The sequence below is a fragment of the Solea senegalensis genome, linkage group LG18, assembly GCF_019176455.1.
Source record: "Solea senegalensis isolate Sse05_10M linkage group LG18, IFAPA_SoseM_1, whole genome shotgun sequence".
Taxonomy (NCBI): domain Eukaryota; kingdom Metazoa; phylum Chordata; class Actinopteri; order Pleuronectiformes; family Soleidae; genus Solea; species Solea senegalensis.
The window spans coordinates 16,420,051-16,440,295 of NC_058041.1; the positions used below are offsets into that span (position 1 = coordinate 16,420,051).

Genomic DNA, 20,245 nt, shown 5'->3' on the forward strand with positions numbered 1-20,245 from the left:
CTGAACCCCAGAGACAAATCTCTATCTGTCCAAACATGTACTTGACGATCACTGAGACGTCTGTCTGAAAGCTCACAGTTTGTCTTCCTCGTCTGCCGCTCTTCACTTCCTCACCCGAGCGATTGTGCTCGTAGAAATCCTCTGATGTACGCAGTCGTCTTAAATCAAGGGAGCTGGATAATTCCACCATATGGAACCTTAAGTATTTAGACGATAGTGTCAGTCAGCGAGAGAAAAACACAAAGATGTTGCTTTTAATCTCTTGTGATTGGAGAGAGGGAGGGAGGGAGGGAGGGAGGGAGGAAAGGATGGAGAAAAAAGGTCAGGGACATGTGCAGGAAAGAGGGTTAGAGGACTTCACAAGGCTATTATAGGCATGATATGATAGAGACATGTTCCGCCATGATTATCTTCACTGAATCAACTGGGATTCATGATATAGTTGTGATGTTTGTGTGCTTTTAACTCTTAAAATGGCTCTAAATAAGTAATAACATCATTATCATCATCATCATCGTGAGGTCATAGAAAGAAAGATGTAAAGATGCAGGCGCCCTCTTGTGGCATAAATCACTATTGGCGCTTTTCCACTACCCAGTTCCAGCACGGCACGGCACGGCTCTATGCGGTTTGGTATGGTCTTCCATTAGTGTAGTACCTCCTCAACATGGGCGGAGTCATCATGACACTGCCGTGACCCGCACGACACACACTAACTAGTGACTTGTTAAAGCAGTTGCTTGCGGTGCATCTTTCAATAGATTTGTCACTAAATACAACAGACTCCTCTGTTAAATGTTGGAGATTAACGCATATTTTCAGGATGTAGTTTATATGAAATAAAATACCTTTTGTTACCTTTTGTCTGAGTTCTAGTCAGAAGCATATACAACCTTTATTTCTATAGCAGCTTCAACAGAAAAGTCAGCCAGAGCGTGTATTTGTATTTTGAAGCAGAAACTTATTAATAATATTAATAAGTATATATTTTCCCATCGGAATAACTAGAGAATATGCATTTGTCATCGTCACGGTTACCAAGCAGCTCACTTAGAGATCAAAGGGACGCGTCAGAATGTCTTTCATTTTGAAAGAATGATGTCATCAAGAAAAGTGTGATAGTACGGAGGATTAGTTATGCCAGCGTGCCGCAAAACAACTCCAAACGATGGGGGCAGCGAAGGACCTCGCAATGTACGGCCTGCCAGAAGTTAGTAGAAGAACTACCAGCGGCCGTAAAACAGAAGTACCACTACCTTGAAGAAAAGGTTGTCTTCTGTGCACGAAAGAAGACAAACTTTCAGGTAAGGCATGCACTTTACAGATGTTTTATTTCATATTTTACAGTTTATTTATTTTTTTATTTCATTTTATCAAAACTCTGGGTCAGATTGTGCAGCAAAGTTTGGCCAAAAAATGAATTTCAACATGCCACTCTGGTCTTTCTGTGACTCAACTAGTGTTCCAATCTTTTTTCCCTCTGCTTCTGCCACAGCCATGGCGGGAGTTTGGTATATTTTAACGGATACTGACGCTCCCAGTGAGAACTTCAGTTCCTGTTTCAGCACCACACACAGTACTGTACTGAGTGGAGTCCCATTTGGAGGAGTGCCAGTTGTGTTCCTGCTCTATCTTGGTGTCTTTCTGGTAAGTATACAAATTAATATAAACATCCTTTAACCCCAGCTGTGTACTGTATATTTTTCTGTCTCGTTGTCGTCTAAAGAACATGTGATCAAGTTTAAAGAGAGCACAAGAAAGGCAGTAATGAGCTATGACGTCTTCTCTCGTCTACCGCAGGTCATCGGGCTCATCTTCTCTGTTCTGAAGAAAGTGTCCGACCACTGGCGAATTGCACACTTTGCAGACGAAGCTGGACGCGAAGTGTGAGTTCACAACGTGACAGACTGCGGCTCGAGCCGAGTGTGGTGGACTCGACTGATCAAGCTGACACTCAACTTTGTGTTTCAGGTTCACTGAGGTGACACCACAACCCGCTGAATACATTCCACCAGTGGAAGACGCACGTGAAAGGGTATGTAAACCGTTTTTATTTTATACTATTGATACTCATTCGAATGCTGTTGTGTAACTAAAGCACCTTCTTCAGGTGTAAACCAGTGTATCTAGTAATGCCCATACACACTAGTAAGTTACAGTATTTGCAAATCTATATGGAAATTACACATACACATACTCCCTCTCTTGTCAAACACCAGCTATTTAAAGCGCCATGAGAGTGACTCCTTGTTTCAGAGATAGAACGTGTCAGGGTATGAATTCAACTTTAACTTTTTAACAGGGGCTTATGTTTCAGGAGCATTCTGGATCATTTCTAGGGTAACTTTATTTTATTTCTTCACAGTTCTACTAGCAAATTTAAGACTTTTTAAGAGTTTACAGACCTCAGATTGCTCGGTGGCCATTTTCAACTCTAATTTATGTTGGCTATTTGAAGGCCTAGTCATTTGTGGGGGACAAATTCATATAACTCTAATATATTCTATTCTATCTATTCCATATACGTGCTCCGTGTAGCACACTTGGGTAGCCTGTCATTCAAACTGACTGATATCGTTAACACTGTAAATATGATGAACACAAAGGCATGTATGATTTTGGTATGACCACAATGAATGTTAGTGCAATGAAAATATATGTGTTTTTTTTTAGGGATACATATCGTGGCTGGCTTACTTCCTAACCTTTACGTAAGTGTCTCTGGTTTGATTCCTCTTTTGTTGGTCACTGGTTTTTTTTTGTTGTTTTTTTACTTATAACATGTCTTTGTTTGTCATAGTGTGTTTCCATTCATTTTATTTATACGTGTGTTGTGTCTTTTTCTCCGTCTCAGTGAGGAAGAAATCAGGGAAAAATGTGGCCCAGATGGTATCAATTACCTGTCCTTTCAGCTTCACCTGATCATCGCGCTAGTCATCATGACATTCTTCGCCTTGACAATCATACTGCCTGTCAACATTAATGGAGACCTGCTCGGTGTGTTTGATATTACAATACACACTTTTGTTCCTTACATTTTAACTTAGGAAACAAACGACTGTTTTCCTCTTTCAGGCGATAGCCCACTGATTTTTGGAAGGACGACTGTTGCAAATATTCCAAGGAGGTACAGTAACTGCTGTGTAAAAGTATGACGTATATATGAGCCAATTCTCTCTTTGTTGAGGCCTGTTATTTTTGCACCCAGGAACAAAGTGATTTGGCTGCACACAATGGTTCCAGTTTTGCACCTTTTCCTGATCATTTTTCTGCTGCAGTCTCACACATCAAAAATTACAGAAAGTGACATAGTAAGTGTTTTTGTTTGTTTGTTTAAACTATTCAAAGGGATGCATGGCTGCATGAGATACAAGCAATGTTTACATGTGCACAATGTCTTCATTGTTGGAATGTGCAATTCCATCATTTGCATGGACGCACAATTAAGTGAAAGTGGCGCGTGTACACAAGCGTCCAGTGTTCAGTCGGAATGGACTGTTTTATTCCAATTACTTGTGTCCATGTAAACAAGAACTCACTTTTAGACTGGATTGTTATTTTCTGATGTCACAGATACATATGTATATATATATATACATATATATAATAAGTCATAGCATATTAATGTTTAATCAAACTAAATAGACGTCTTGTCGCTTTCTCTTTATAGATCAAAAACACTTTGATGATGTCCTCGGTTCCTAAAACAGCAACAAAAGAGGACATTGAGGCCCATTTTAAGTGAGTTTTCATAAAGCTTTCATAACGTTGGTTTTAAGTAGGGCTGTCAAAAGATCTCACATTTTGAAATGTTGTTATTGAACGTTATTGATTAATCACAATTTAAAGTGACCACTGTTAAATCGTATCTTTCTACACATAGAACGTTGTGATTTCAAAGAGACTCAGGCCTATCAAGTGCCAACAAAGCACGGATGACTACCATCCTGTAGGCAACAAGAACATGTGTTAACATCACAACAACAAAAAAGTGTCAGGGTAGGGTAGAGGTCTCCGGGCAGCTGCCAGCATATTGCGGATACTATCTGTGCCGCGTACTTTCCACTCGTTGGCAATGTGGAGGAATTCCTCTGCGCAGGTCTCAGCAATTAGTCGCACCGATTTTTTGACAGTCAAGGCAAAAGATCGCAACTTCCAGTCATTGTTCACAAATTGTGTCGTGACAACAAGGTAACTTTTGTCGCCCAAAAAAAATCCCTGACCTCTCTCCATCTTCAGCTACCATCTCTCCTATCTGACTGACTGCAGGCCAGTGACTGCTTTGCTCTCGGCTTTCATGTCAGAGTAAACACACTTGCGTTAACTGCGTTGAATTATTTGATCGCACTAATTTCGGCTGTATGTATCGCAACGATTAATGCGTTAACTTTGGCAGCCCTAGCTAAGTCACTGTGGTCACATGTTACCACAATAGCCACCTGCTCCACTTCTTATTGTCAGTGTTGTTTTCGTACAGTGAGGCGTACCCTTCCTGTCACGTGTCTGCTGTGTCCCTGGGCCACAATGTCACCAAGCTCATGCAACTTCATATAGAAAGGTAAGAAATCAGATGTTGTTGGCGCAGTGGTAAAGAGGGTCATCTTTCAGCCTCAGGGTTGTGGGTTCAATCTACCCCCAAGACTAAAATTTCCATTGGCTATGATAGAAAGAGCACGTCTATGAAAAAGCCAGTTGTTTCCCTCCAGGTTCTTGTAAACGTTCAGTAACTGAGGATGTCAGAATACCGCAGGTCTGGAATAATGTTTCCAAACTCGTAGAAAGCACGTCAGGGGCATTATAAGGATCACATATATTCAGTCTGTCAAGTTCTGTGAGATATAGGTCAATCTCTGTTTGGATTTAAAGAAGGGTTGACCCCAGCGCCTCTTCAATCTTGCTCTATTTATGCCGGGATCAGGCGACATGAATTGCACCTGATTATGAATGTTGGGAACAGATGTGTAGTGTAACATAAATGAGGAACAGAGATTTTGTTCATAATCCCCCAGGGTTCGATTGGTAAAACACCTGCACTACTACAGGCATCTCCAAAAGACAACAGGAATCCGTGAGATGATTAACCCCTATTTGTTAGGAAGAGTCCTTGTGTGCCTCGAGCATCAGAAGGTGAGATGGAATGATTATGATTTATAATAAAAGTCCATTGAGCTAAATTAAACCTTTTATCATGATTCTTTTTTATCTAGGTGGACGCCATAAATCACTACCGCATTAAACATTTCGAGGTGCTGGAAAAGATACAGAAAGAAGCAGAGAAGGTGCCACAGAACCCACTGGGGATCGCCTTTGTCACTCTGAAGAACGAGACTATGGCCAATTAGTGAGTCTTTTCTTGTTCTAGCTATCTATAAATGCAAGGAACATCTGTCTGTCTGACTGTTAGTGGCACAGCTGTCTAGCGGTGTGCTTGGTAAGCTTCAGTCTTGGCAGGTGACCTACTATGGGCATCGAGTGATGTTTTTCTGTCGCCCAATCAGCTGACTGTCATGGGTGGAGCCAGTTTAGCTCTACCTGGATGGTATCATATCAGTTTACTTAGGGTGGCAGCGGTGAGGGCTGGTTATTTTTGGTACCATTCCTAATGGAAATACACAAAAACAGAGCTAACTTTGACGATGTTTGGATAAAAGAATGCAGGAGATACTGGTAGAAATGTGACAGCTATATTGCTAAACTGCTTCTGCCCCATCAAAAATAAGGCTGGAAAAAGCAGCAATAGGGTCTGTAATATTTGATTAAACACCTGAAACAGAGGATGAGAAGGCTCCAAAACAAAGGAGCCACATAAGACATCCTGGAGGCAGCAGAGAAGGCCTCCAGGTGGCTGTGGATCCAGAGGGGAGAGGGATCCATGGTTGAACACAGGGACTGATCACTCCTGTGATCACGGTGTCTGCTGACGAAAGACCCTAAACACACAATGACCCTGGATTCATGTCCAAGCCAGTCTAGAGTAATACTATTAATAATAGTAACAGCACCACCTGACTGGATCCTCGATCCTCGCAATGGTGGCCATCGCAACTGTGCGCTGCTGTTAACTCAGGAAACTGGACAGACACTCTTCCTCATCTGTCTTTGATCTTGGTTGCTATGGCTACTGTGGTATGAGAATTAGAATTGCTTATTTTTTACATTTGTGATAGTGTATTTAACCTCTTAACCCATCCTTTTTTCATGTGAGCAGCACTTGACCTGGGCCCTCTGGTTACAAGTCCAATTCCTTTTCCTTAGATGAAAGTATGAGACTGATGTGAAAGACCACCAAATTCAAAATGGCCAGGACTTAGAATACGTCTCCAATATACTTTTGTGCTCTTACAGGCCTTATACTTATGCCTGTATACTGTTTCCATTCTCAGTTTTGTGTTAATTTCAAACCTTTGTATCGCAAACTCCCGCCAGCATTCTGAAGAACTTCAATGCACTCAGGCTGGACAGCATATTTGTTGGAAGGCAGCCCGAACGTTCATCCCAAAGTCGTAAGCTGAAGGTGAACAGTTGGAGTGTCAGCATTGCTCCTCATCCTCAAGATCTGAACTGGTAAGACACCAGCCAACCAACCAAGTGTCCTTGAAAATGCCATTAAATCTAATGATGTGTTACCAAACATCGTCATCTGTTTTCCTCTGTCTTAACCTAAATACGAACAAAACATCTTTTTGAACGGGGCTGCTCATCATTTTTTTTCTGTTTATCCCATCACGCAGGGCAAATCTGTCAGTGCAGGGCCTTTCCTGGTTCGTGCGCAATGTTGTGCTCAACTTCTTCCTGTTCTTTTTGCTCACCTTCCTCACGACTCCCAGCATCATTTTGAACACCATCGACAAGTTAGACGTGACTAAGACCATCGAGGAACTCCAAGTGAGACTCAAACATGCGCTCACTCAAATTCTGTCATTTTTCCAAGTATTTGACTGACCGTTTTTTTGTTTTCAACCCCAGAGTCCCATCGTCAGTGAGTTCTTCCCTACTCTCCTGATGTGCATTTTCTCATCAGGGCTGCCCACTTTAGTTCATTATTCCACAAGATATGAAGGACACTGGAGCCGGTATGACACTCACAATACTCACCTGTTATGAATGGCTGCCACCATACATGCACATTGTATTTTTTAATTTGTAAGCATAGACACGTTGCCATTACCAAAAGGAAATCATGTGGCAATCAGTGTTTTAGTACTAGTGTCTTTAATGAGTCCTGAGGACGCGTTACATTAATGCAGCTCAGGCATTTAAGATACATTAAAGGCGACATAGACCGGAAGCTCCAATTAACGCTGCGTTTGTGTGTGAAACCCTAAAGTTTCAGAACAAACAGTTCAGCCACTGCTGAGAAAATAGGGTTTTATTGTTTTCCTGGGCTCTGCAAAGCGGATCGGCACTTCCTTAATTTGATGTCGTCATCAAAAATCCTCACCACCGTAGCGCCTCCTGGTGCGGGCACTAGTCCGGGCACATCCGGTTGCGTACATTCAGAAGAAGAAGAACTACTCTCGTTGTAGCTGCTGAGATGCAGAGCATCCACCGTGCCAGAGGGGGAGCTGTGTATCTGAGAGCTGGCCTATCTATTACGTCACTTCCAGGTACCTGGCCAATCACAGGACAGTGGGAAAGCTCTCGTTGGCTGGCCAATCACAACACAGTCCACGTTCTGGGGGTGTGGTTTTGGTCTGAAACAGCGCGGCTGACGAGAGCGTCAGTGAGGAGATATTTTGATCGGCTCGTTTGCAGCGATTAGGAGGTTTTTAATCATGAAAACAAGTTAATATATGTAAGTAGACCTCCATAACTAACATATATGTGTGATACAAGCATTCTATGTCGCCTTTAATGCACATAATGCATTCCCTAGCCCATTACCCTCACACTTATCCCAACCCTTATCCTTAAACCACGTCTTAACCTCCAAAAAGCCCTTTAAAGGGTTGACAGAGTGTGAGGACCAGCCACAATGTCGTCACTCCCTATGGTTTATATGTTTTGTTGCTCCTCACAAACAAACACATACAAGAGCACGCTCACACACACAGGAACATGTTTTAATCCCATGTCTCTTCCAGTTCCAGTGAGCAGGTGTTCATGTTGCGCAAACTCTACTTTTTCCTGATCTTCATGGTGCTGATCCTCCCCTCACTCGGACTGACAAGGTATTAGATTATTGTCTTGTTTTGAGATATTTCAGTTTCCATTGTCACAGAACTAATGCTGAAAAAAAGACTCCAAGGGTTTTATTGCCGTGAATCTCAAAATATTGTTAGTTGTTGTTCTTCTGTGACCCATTGACTGTCCAGTCTTTATGAAATGGTTCACACCCTGGGAGCTGCTAAGATGACTGAAGTCGCTGCAGCTTCACTGAATGAATCAACACATTAAACAGAGAGGAATAAAATAAACAGTTCTTTCATATTATGTTCAGACTGAATATGTTCCTTTCCAACTTTTCTATTTTGTCCTTTCAGCCTGTCAGTGTTTCTCCGCTGGACACTTGACACCAAGTTTTTCTCACAAGCAAAACTTAGGTTTGAGTAAGTATTTCATCTTTTCTTGCGTTTTCAATAAAATATGGACATTATTATATTATTGATGCAACAAAATGAAATGATTGTCCCAAGTTGTTTAAAAGAGGTCAAAGACTTAATCGTTAATCTTAAATGTTTTCCTTTCCTCCTCCTCCTTATTCCAGGTGTGTGTTTTTGCCCGACCAAGGTGCATTTTTTGTAAACTACGTGATCGCAGAAGCCCTGGTGGGCTCCGGGATGGAGTGGCTGCGGCTGCCGCAGTTGGTGCTGTACAACATCAAGATGGCGTTAGCCGACTCTGACGCCGGAAGGAAATATGTCAAAGAGGTTTGTAGTATGTGAGTGTGTGTGTGTGTGTGTGTGTTTAAGTACAGTATATCTTATAGCCATCATATGAAGGCATGTGTTTTAGTATATGCAACAAAGGCCTGTAAATAGCTGGACAATATGTTGTTCACTTTTAATGAAATAGACATTGATGAAATGTTATATTAAATATATTTTGGTAAAGATTTATAAAGTGATCAAACAGGTTTTTTGAAGCAAGGTTGAGTCGTAGACCTGAGTGTGCATCCCTGAAATATTCCTTTGTTTGGAGATGACTTTTATAAGTAACATGACTTGTTCTTCCAGAATCAGGCCTACGAGTTTCCATACGGTCCGGCGTATGGGTGGAACCTCTGTGTGTTCACTGTCGTCATGGCTTATGGCGTCATTTGCCCCATCATTATGCCGTTTGGTGAGAAGTAGTGAGCACAGACACTCATCATCATACCCTTGTGCAGAGCTGGCCCAAGGCATAAGCGAACTAAAGCCCCTTTTCCACACCTCGACTCGCCTTGGCGCGGTTATTATTAATCAAGCCGAACAATGCTGAACTGTAGATCAGTTAAAAAGATTTAAGAATCCAAAAAATGTGGGTTAATCTCCAACATTTAGCAAAGGAAATGTCTAAAATCTCATCGTTTAACAGAGGAGTCTGGTGTATTTAGCGACAACACTGCTGACCACGACTGTCGCGTGTCAGACGGAGTCTGTGCTGCGGTCATGGAGGAACTGAACAATATATTATATAGTAAATAATAAATAGATTTCAGTTACACTGAAAACTGCTTTACAAGTCACTCGTTTGTGTGTGTCGCCGCCGTTTTATGACTCCGCCCACATTGAGAAGGTACTATTTTGTAGTGGAAAACCAACCTAAACCGTGTAGCGATGAGGCGAGGTGAGCTGGACCATGTAGTGGAAACACAGCTGGAGCCCCAGTAGTGTGTGGATAAAAACAGCATTTTAACATATTAAAGAAATGTAGATATCTATATCTAAAATAGTGTTGAGCTTTTTTTTCATTTTGTAGGTGAAGATTATGTTTTAAAACCCAAAGTCTAGATTTTAAACTTTTAAAGTTCTGTATCATTACACCTAGTGCTTCACTTTGAATATGAAATAGCAAATTAATAAGAGGCCACTTTTGTGATTTTACTGCAAGTGTGACACTCATTTAGTGTAAATAACACTAAACAACTACATTTAATGTAATTTATAGTGTTACATTTCTATCATAATAATCAACCCCCGGCTGCTCTGAGGTGGTGGGAGGGGGGCCCCTTGGGCCGGCACTGCCCTTGTGCAACATGTACCTCTTGATTGTGTGATGTGTAAGACATACATATGACTGTCCTGTGTGTTTGACCCTGTCAGGTCTCCTGTACATGCTCATCAGACACCTGGTGGACAAATTCAACCTGTGCTACGCCTACCGGCAAGGTCGCCTTGACTGCCAGGTCCACCAGGCAGCTGTCAATCAAGCTCTGGCTGCGCCTATCATCAGCATCATATGGCTGTATTACTTATCCGTTCTCAGAACAAGTAAGAGAGGACAACTACACTGTTCACCTCTATATTATAATACTGTACTGTCTGTGTGTAGTGGCACACTGCTACACAACCTAACACAACCTTGAACTCTAACTGCTGCTGATGTTGTTGTCGTTTCAGGTTTGAAGGCCCCGACATCTTTATTCATCCTGGTGATCCTGGTGTTCACTGTCTTCATCTGCATTGGCCACACCTGCTTTGGTTATTTCAAATACCTCAGTCCACACAAGTACAAGGTGAGCGTTTGCGTCTGGGTGTCGTTGTCATCTCTCAGAGTGAGTGACTTGTGATGGAGCTTTTGTTGTTTTTACAGGTGGTAGACCTGGGCCAGGACAAAGCCGAGGAAGCCCCAGAGGTACTGTTGTTGTTATTTACATAGATATACATGTAAATATATATCCATTCTATGTATTTAGTTCCATTTACTGTCATTTTAATTTATAGTTCTCAGAAGTTTTATGCCTTTTTTTAAAATGTACATGGACAAATCTGCCATATAAAAGACTATTATTGATTTATTTATTTGTACCTTCTGGGGTACCACTCACTTACCAATCATTTATGTTGATATTTAAGTTTGAATGGCGAACAAAAAAAGGCATAGATGTTATCTTTTGAAGTGCAGTACAAAAATACACTCTCCCTTTATATTTGCTGTATATTTTTAATTCATGCTACTTTTCTTGAATATTGCATGAAACACATCTTTGGAAATCATTTAAATGCATGAAAATGTTACAAGTAATGTGTGTTTCCAGAACTCATCTCTCTCTCTCTCTCTCTGTTATGAATTATCTACAGGCCTTTGTTCCCAAAGAACTTGATCCGAATTCATATATGGACGAGGAGGAAAACATGGTGGACATATATGACCTGTTTGCGCTCTGAACCGATATCGATAACTTAAAAGATGAAGATTTAACACTGAAGATGACATTTTTTTAGATTTTAAAAGTGACGGCAACGATGACAGTTAAAGATGAAGATGATGAAGCTAAAGACGAAGATTAAACTTAAACATTAGCCATTACATTAAAACGACTGAGGATGATTCAAAGTTACAATACAGAGAAACAATCAGAAGAAAATGTATACGAAAGTGAATCCTAAGTAAAAGCAACAAAAGACAAGAGGAGTTTTTTTCTTTCTTTCATTAATGTACTGTACTATTATGTAGCACAGACAGACAGTTGTTAAGACACTTAACCCAACATGAATGGGTATGAGCAGCTTTGAGTCATCAAGACTAGAAATACAAACCATTCACCATTACGAGGCTTATGACGCACATGCGGGTCAGCTGCTGTCCAGGTGACGGCCTCTCGTCTCTGCCACGGTGCCGTTCCCCACGAGAATAATCACTCCTCTGTGTCATGGATGTTTCGTGGGATTACACGATGTCTTTGTCTGTCACTGAAACCACTGCGGTCACCCTGATCATCCACTTTGGTTCTGTTCACGGCTTTTTTTGATTCCCCCCCCGACAAGTGGCAGTAATCACACACCAAATCTGTGTGATTATAAACCTGACACTACTCAGTCTCGACAATTGTCTCGTTATCCCCTGAAGAGTTTTGTTATCTCCAGATAACGCAATCCTGTGTCTCGTATCACAAGATAACAGACCATTATCCCGCGATAACAAACTGATTGTTCCGTGATCCTTGAGATAATGGATAGAATGTGTCTGTATTGCACAACTCAAAGTGCACAGAGTTAGCAGAAACTATTTTAAATAAAAAAAACAATACATTTGTCATGTGCAACTCAAAGTGCATGAAATGAAAAAGGCACACGATATCTGTAGATCAGTTAAAAAGACTTAACAATCCTAAAAATGGGAGTTAATCTCCAGCAATCACCAGGGAAATGTCTAAAATCTCAATATTAACAGAGGAGTCTGGTGTATTTATGTGCAGTGATGACTCCGCCCACATTGAGTAGGTACTTATTTTCATAATGGAAAACCAACCTAAACTGTGCCGTGCCGTGGCAGGGCGGGCTGCGACCATAGTGGAAAAGTGTCAGTGCTATCAAACCTGTCAGACTACACAGAGTGCTCCATCTATGAAGGAGTCTTTGAGGGACAGTGAAATGTGACATTCAAACATGCTGCCTCTGAAGGACAAATACAAATTGCAATCTAGTTTTACTACTGTTGTGTAATTTCTCATCCCTTACACCACTCTGGGGTAAAGTAGTACTCGTACAGTATGCTGAGTGTAACATGCTACTGCCCCTCTGTTGCGCTTTTCATGTCATACACGTTAAAGCATCCACCATTCACTTTAATTTATGCATAATTTTCTGATGAATTCAACATCAAATGAAGCCACGTTCTTTAGCATCATAAAGGTGCAGTCTCAAAAGTGGCATCGTGCGTTTGCGGTATTGTTCAATCGCTGATGGAGTTTGAACAAAACTAAAACCGTGTGATCTGTGAGACTTTACTACCTTACTACTGCTATGGTGTCGCCATGGCGACAACCAAGGCGATTGCTCCTATACGACAGCGTGTTTGCACTCGTTTGACTGCCTCACTCTGTCATAGAAGACATGGACGCTTTAAACCGTGAGCAATGAGAGCAGATCTTTTTCAAATGTATGTACAATTTCAATGAGAAATGGATGTTTTAAGATCAGGTAAAGACACATCTGTCTCTTTTTTGTCTTTTCCTGTCCCAGTACTGTCTGTGATTTTCTACTCTGACCAATAAGAAGAGGAGCGGAGGAGAATCCAGCTGCTCGCTTTGCTTTTCCCTCCCTCGCTGCTCTCCTGCCTTTACACTGAAGCCATGCCAATCGTGTCTGCAAACACAGGTACAGTCAGCACTTTCAATGCATCATCCTTCTATTGTACTAAAAGTATACAGTACACACATATATATATATATGCAGTAAGTGTATATATGTTATAGGGCTACATGAGACCCTGGCCCTTCTCACCTCTCAGCTCCACCCAGATGCCAAACACAAAGAAGACCTGTTCTTCCTCAAAGATGTCCTCAGTGAGAGAACCCTCGGTTATCTCATGAAGGTACGGCACGTATGATTGAATGAATGAATTCATTTCATTTCCAGGGTTCCCACGGGTCCTTGAAATCCTGAAAATGGCCCCACATAGACACGACTCATTGAAAAGGCCTGAATTTTGTGCAAGAAAAAAGTTGTCTACTGTCTTTCTGCGCCGTTGACGTGCGATTGCAAGAGAGAACAAATGAAAACTCCAAGATCTCTGTCTTGCTAAAGAAAATTACAAAGACCGACTTGGACCAAGATCCCAAGGACGATCGCTTGTCCAGATGCAGAGCGTGCTGCAAATCTTACAAGTTGTCTTCCCGTCTTAACTTGTGTCAGCACATTTGGTCCTTGAATATGAGGGAATTGGTCCTGGAAAGTCTTTGAAAAGTCTTAGAATTTGACGTCAACCAAAGTTGTATTTCAGTTTGTTTTGTTCGGGAAAAAAAAAAAATAGCTTAACATACATTTCTGAAAAATGAATGACCAAAAAAAGGACGATTCTGAAGCTTGGGGCTTTTTCCCAATTGATTTATTTAGTGCTCCTGTGTCTCCACAAGACAAATGAACATATTTGCTCGATAAACTTTGGTGCAGGAAGGATGGGAGGTTGTTTTACTGTGAGATAAAGCTGCTGAGTGTCCAGATCAGAGGCTGGTTAATCTGAACTATCCCTTTAATCCAGGGCTCTCAAACTCAAATGACCATGGGGCCACTGAGCATCTAGTCTGGCCAGTAGGAGTTAAAAAAATAAAAAAGAAATGTATCTCTATATCACAAACGTCCATCATTGCATCACAATGACAGACATTTCACAGAATTTCAAAATAAAAGTGCCTGCGTTGATATGGAACAGTAAATAGTTTGCGATAAAAGTGACGCAAAATGGATCCATTACTAAAAAATAAATAATAAATGTATGTGGGTTTGAGACCTCTGTTTTAATCTGATTTTAAATTCTCTTACTTTACTGTAAATATAGAATAATTGGGAGAAATAACATTGAATCAACTGGTTTTTTTTTTATAAAATTAAATAAAAAACATGTTTTAGTTTGTGCTCATGTTTGTCCATCCACCACAGATCCATGAGAAACTGAAGCAGTATGAGAAACAGAGCCCGACTCCAGTCCTGCACAGCGCCTCCTATCTGGCGGAGGATGTAGGTGCAACCACTCCTCAAATTTAAACTCCAAAGAGAAAGATTTTATGAAGTGGATTTGATTTGTTTTTCTGCTTTCACGTCGTCAGCTTTCTGAAGAGCTTCAGAACGGCCGTCTGGACGAGGACGAGAGAGAACTGCTGCTCCTGCTCAACACTCCTCACCTCAAGGTGTGTGTGTGTGTGTGTGTGTGACATCCACCCGTTCCCTCTTTGATTGCGTCAGCAGCTTAATTAGCACGGCCTCCTTCACCATGAGTGGCCCGGATTTGATTGTGTTACATAACCGAGCTACCTGAGCTCTGACAAGTCTGCCTCATCATGATGATGGTGTTTAAACACACATTAGCCAGTGAAGATGTTATTCCTCCTTTTTAAGAACGTTGTCTTCCATAGATTTTCTTCAGTCTATATTTAAGCCACATGCACATTTCAAAATTTTCTTTAAAAATTGATCATTTCTGTTATGGAAACGCCTGCTGTCCACATTACAGCAGGCCGGGCCCTAAGCTTTTTTTACTTGACTATTATTGATGCAAATGTGGAAAAAAAAATGACCAAGTCAGTGTAATTTTTTTAACCTTAGAGGTTGGTAAAATCACAAAAGTATCCTAGCATTCATTTTAACTTTAATATTCAAAGTGTGCACGAGCGTGTTTTGCATTGCTGTAATTACGCGGTTGTTTGTGCAATCGGAAAATTGTGGTTATTACGGTAATTTCACTCACTCCTGTTGCAGGAAGCCGGTGAATCAGTGTCTGTCACCAAAGAGGAGAGAGTTAGAAAAACACCTGTACTTAGTTTCCATGTCATTTTAAATAGGTTTTATACTGTTCAAATTTCAAATTTAACACGCCAAATCTGTAGTCCAGGTACAACTATAGTGTTTTTTCTTCATTTTAAAATGTTTTTTTAACAAAAGTTTAAAAAAAGTTTAACTTTCGTTTTTAAGGAAAGTTATTCTGGAAAAATGGGCAAAAGCACTTAGTCACAGGACATTTTCCTGGTGCTTTTATGGTTTAAAATAAACAAAAAAAAGTCCCCATGGACATTTTGAGGCTGAGGTGTTAAAGGGTTAACACAAAAAAAATAAACCAATTAACTTAAGATGCACATGATTTAGATATCTAACCATAGCGAAAGATATCTACTGTTCTTTAATATGTTAACTAAGTGATGGTTTAGAGTTCACTAATTAAAGAGGAAAGTTTGAAGTAGAACTTGAGAGCAGTGTGGTCTATTGGGGTGGTAAAGAATAACCACGTGTATGAGATATGACGGGGCCTGATCACTGAGTTCTTCACTTCATGCAGGCAGTGCTGTCAGCCCACGACACAGTGGCCCAAAAGAACTTTGACCCAGTGCTGCCGCCGCTGCCTGAAGACCTGGCTGAAGATCTGGAGGAAGAGTCGGTGAAGATCGTGCGACTGGTGAAGAACAAGGAGCCTCTGGTGAGTTTGTGTTCACTGTGTTGAATCTCCAGCCGGATCGTTGTTGCCTTCTCATTGTTCCACGTTTATTTTTGTATTTCTTTGTGTCTCGTTTTCTCTGACTTTCAAATGACTGACTCTGGACGTTTTGCACAATAATTGCTACTGTATGTGTCCAGACTCTCGTGTTGTTCATGCACAAATAGCCAATAAACATCTTGAATCTTGACAAGAGAAGACATGAAAACTAAGATTTCTTCCATCCCCCCATGATTTCTTTCCTTATGTCTCGATTTATGTTAATGGCAGAAAAATAAAATTAATAGGAATTCTTCAAGCAAAGAAACTTGTCATAGATTATGATACTTAAATAAACTAATCATGGACACACATGACTATCAGTTCTCTAGTCAGGCAATGATAGAATGAATAAACTGCTTTAAATTGGGGGAACATTGAATGACTCATTACTGAGGAACTATAATGTTATGTAAGCCACTATTTGAATCTTAAACCTTAAATACCTAAGCCTAAAAATGTCTGTCTGGACTTTTTTGTTTATTTTAACCATAAAAGGGCCAGAAAATGTCATGTGAGTAAGTGCTTTTGCCCATTTTTCCAGAATAACTTTCAGTATCGGGCAGTTATTTACAATTTACTGCATGTTAAAATGGTGTTTTAACAATTTAAAATGAAGAAAATATTATCTACTGTATAAAACATATTTAAAATAGCGTTTGTTTGAACTTTTGTCTCAATGTCCAAAAACAGGCCAAAAAAATGGAAACTATACAGGTGTTTTTCCAACTCTCCCCTCTCTGGTGATTTTAACAATAGATTGTAAATAATTGTGAGATATTGAAAGTTATTCTGGAAAATTGGGCAAAAGCACTTGGTCACAGGACATTTTCTGGCTCTTTTATGGTTAAAATAAGTCTAGACGGACATTTTAAGGCTTAGGTGTTAAAGGCTTAAGCACACTTTTATTTTCTCTTATTTGAATTTTGGGATATATGGGGATTTTGCTGTGACTGTGCTATAAGCAAAATTTGCCATTTCCTCTGACAAAGATATTGAAATTTTGCAGCAAACAATAGCAACCTGCACCACTCTGTCAGAGGATTGTCAGAGGATTGTGTGCTCACTGGAGCCAAGATTAGATCTTATAGTGTGTGGAAATCTGATTTATCGCCTGGTCTTCTCTACCAGGGAGCCACTATTCGGAGAGATGAGGCGACGGGAGCTGTAATCGTGGCCAGAATAATGAGGGGAGGCGCGGCTGACCGCAGCGGTGAGACCAGCAGTGTCACATTTGTGTTTTTTGAGTGCATTCTGCAGGCCCGTATTTACATTTCTTTTTAAATTCCAAGAGCCACAGATGAAGTAAAGTGAGCTATTTTGTGCACACACACCAATTAGTGATATTGAATTTGATTTCTCCATTTAACCCATCCTCACCAGTACTGGACACACACAAATCAGGTGCAGGAGAAGTGGGCAGCACTTATCTGTGCCCGGGGGGGATCAGTGGGGGATTGGGTTTCTTGTTCAGTTCCTTGCAACAAAGCCCTTGACCTGTCCTGAGATTTGAACCAGCAGCCCTCCGGGTTCAAGCCCAATTCCTTTCCTCTTGGAAAGGTAGGATAATGCGGCTCCTACTGTGTGACGTGAACTTTCTTCACTGAGGGCAATGTAATGATTAAGCCACATGAAAAAGAGAGATCAAATCCTTGAGATTAGAGCAGGGGTCCCAAATTACGCACATGTCCTGGGGGCCGCTGAACCAATCAAGTGAAAAACAGTCCAAAACTAGGAGGTGGGCGATATAATCTTAAAATGATCTGAACGTAGTCCGTCATGACATCGCAAGAGGAATATTTATGGTGATGTTGTGATTAAATTTGGGTTAATCCGCTGTGGTGACCCCTAGAGAGAAAGAGAATTGATTGGAGGGCCACATGTGGTCCATAGTCCTTTGGATTAGAGCCATGACATTGTGTATTTTGAGATTCGTTGTCTTAAATGTCCTTAATGTCCTAACTTCCTCTCAAACTGCAGTTTTGTGTGTTTATGTCTGTAGGTCTGGTGCATGTCGGGGATGAGCTTCGAGAGGTCAACGGAAATCTGATCACCCACAAGAGGCCGGATGAGATCAGTCAGATTCTGGTAAAATGGAAAAACAGAAAAAAACAAAAATGTGGCTGATGGTTGCTGTGGTTACAGTGGTTCAAGTTTTGTTGTTGTTTTTTTTCCCATCAGTCCCAGTCACAAGGATCCATCACACTCAAGATCATCCCAGCTGTTGCAGAGGAAGACGAACTGAAGGAGAGCAGGGTGAGCACTTTGCCTCAGTGCACAATTCCTCGTGTAAACATGTCATTTTCAACTGATATGAGGTTTTTCTACAGACAATGTCATTTTTTTTAGAAATCCAGGCAGCCAATGTCAAATAATTGATATATTGTGTGTATATGTACAGTATATGTACTACATATACACACCACCAAAAAACAATAGCAATATTTTTTCCATCTGATAAACTTTAACTGTTTTATAATAACAAATTATACAAACTTCAGCCACCAGGCATTTCAGGTCTGCACTGTAGTGTGAATATATTCAGTCTTTTCAATAAACAATCATCTATAAACTAAATACTACATATGTGAAATAGGTCAACAAAAACAAAATTATCTTTGGATGAAAATATAAGGTTTTACTGACTTTGCGACTTTTATTCTTTATGACAACAAAAATGCATCATTTGAACTATTTGGCTATTTGATCAATAACAAGTGGCCACGGCAGATTATTAAGAAATTAATTTAGTCTTAATCTTAATCTTAGTCATCTTGGCCTCAGAGATCCTGTCCTCTCCCTTGTGTCCTCTTCTGTTTCACCAGCTGTCCTCATGTCCTCCGTCACAACATCCATGAACCTTCTCTGTCGTCTTTTCATCTTCAGTTCCATCTTCAACATCGCTCTCCGTCCTCTGCACGTGACCGAACCGTCTCCACCTTGACTCACCTTGACTTTATCTTCAATCTTAAATTGTTCTTAAAAAACGAGAAGTCATGAATGCTCAGAGAATCTGCTGTCTCCTCCCTCCAGGTCTACCTTCGTGCTTTGTTTGACTACACCCCCTTTGACGACAAGGCCACGCCATGTCAGGAGGCAGGACTTCCCTTTCAAAGGGGAGACATTCTTCAGGTGGTGAGCCAGGAGGACGCCACCTGGTGGCAGGCTAAGAAAGTGGGTGACTGTAACCTGCGTGCAGCCCTCATCCCTTCCACACAGTTCCAGGAGAGGTATAGGCTGCATAAAACAAACATAGAATAGATAGATACACATGTATTCTTTCACTAGAAGAGGAATTCATCTGTTTTTCTTGCTGCCAGGCGTCTTCGGTACCGGATGAAAACGGGTTCCTCTGCTTCTCCTGTGTCGTCGAAAGCTTCCACATGTAAGCCCTGTTTTACTTCCACTGACCTCACAACCATGATTGAAGCTTGGATGCACAGATAAAGCTTGTATCACAGGTCAAATCAAACCAAAGGGACAAGGGATCTGCAGTTAATCTCTGGAAAAAAACAAACCATAATCCGTCATTTCATTCCCCAGCACAAGTTTTGGAAAAAGTAAAAAGTGGTCTGAAAACCAACAATTTTTATATACTTTATTAATCATATCTATCTGCATGTAAGCTCAATGTAAAAGCCTTCAACGTGTATTCACTCTCTTTAATTACCATAAAAGGATAGTTTTTTGAAGTGAATTTATATGACGTACTAAGATACATGGTGTATACTTTATTTAGTATCAGGTTCTAAGCTAGCTGAGGCGATACTATGAATGACCAGACTGCCGGTCACTGATTGGTCAGAGTGACGTCCCAAGACGAGACGTCTGACACAAGAATCAAGCCGAACAATGCCGAAGTGTAGATCAGTTAAAAAGTCTTAACAATCCTAAAAATGTGGGTTAATCTCCAACAATGACCAGGGAAATGTCTAAAATCTCAATATTTAACAGAGGAATCTGGTGTATTTAGCGACAGCACTGCTGTTCGCAAGTGGCATCACAAACTCTGCCGCTCTATTTCAGTCCAGTGACAGATGGAGTCTGTGCTCCGGTCATGGAGGAAGTACTGAACAAATAACAAATATATTTCATTTTCATTCAGTTACACTGAAAACAACTGCTTTACAAGTCAGAA

The 20,245-nt window shown here is 40.8% G+C and overlaps 2 protein-coding genes across 4 annotated transcripts in view; both read left to right on the forward strand.

The window, feature by feature from the left end:
• Positions 1-20,245, forward strand: part of LOC122759559 (MAGUK p55 subfamily member 3-like) — a 34,693-nt gene that overhangs the window by 4,331 nt on the left and 10,117 nt on the right. The window contains exons 2-11 of the mRNA XM_044014487.1: positions 13,107-13,241; positions 13,340-13,458; positions 14,523-14,600; positions 14,690-14,770; positions 15,913-16,050; positions 17,239-17,320; positions 18,110-18,195; positions 18,289-18,363; positions 19,141-19,337; positions 19,428-19,492. Coding sequence (XP_043870422.1) covers positions 13,217-13,241; positions 13,340-13,458; positions 14,523-14,600; positions 14,690-14,770; positions 15,913-16,050; positions 17,239-17,320; positions 18,110-18,195; positions 18,289-18,363; positions 19,141-19,337; positions 19,428-19,492 — 946 coding nt within the window. The 5' untranslated portion in view covers positions 13,107-13,216. The remainder of the gene's footprint in view (positions 1-13,106; positions 13,242-13,339; positions 13,459-14,522; positions 14,601-14,689; positions 14,771-15,912; positions 16,051-17,238; positions 17,321-18,109; positions 18,196-18,288; positions 18,364-19,140; positions 19,338-19,427; positions 19,493-20,245) is intronic.
• LOC122759477 (CSC1-like protein 1) lies at positions 316-11,551 on the forward strand. Of its 3 annotated transcripts, XM_044014380.1 has the most exons (23): positions 316-1,304; positions 1,496-1,647; positions 1,801-1,886; positions 1,972-2,035; positions 2,674-2,711; positions 2,855-2,997; positions 3,076-3,127; positions 3,209-3,311; positions 3,671-3,741; positions 4,478-4,558; positions 5,010-5,127; positions 5,208-5,341; positions 6,427-6,564; positions 6,732-6,885; positions 6,967-7,073; positions 8,085-8,171; positions 8,484-8,549; positions 8,708-8,870; positions 9,177-9,282; positions 10,245-10,412; positions 10,542-10,657; positions 10,735-10,776; positions 11,223-11,551. In XM_044014380.1, the coding sequence occupies exons 2-23, from the start codon at positions 1,498-1,500 to the stop codon at positions 11,307-11,309; spliced, it is 2,274 nt and encodes a 757-aa protein (XP_043870315.1). In that variant the 5' UTR covers positions 316-1,304; positions 1,496-1,497; the 3' UTR covers positions 11,310-11,551. The 3 variants fall into 3 exon arrangements, with proteins under 3 accessions (XP_043870315.1, XP_043870314.1, XP_043870316.1); XM_044014379.1 differs by having other exon boundaries at positions 316-1,647; XM_044014381.1 differs by lacking the exons at positions 10,542-10,657; positions 10,735-10,776; positions 11,223-11,551 and having other exon boundaries at positions 316-1,647; positions 9,177-9,292; positions 10,245-10,306.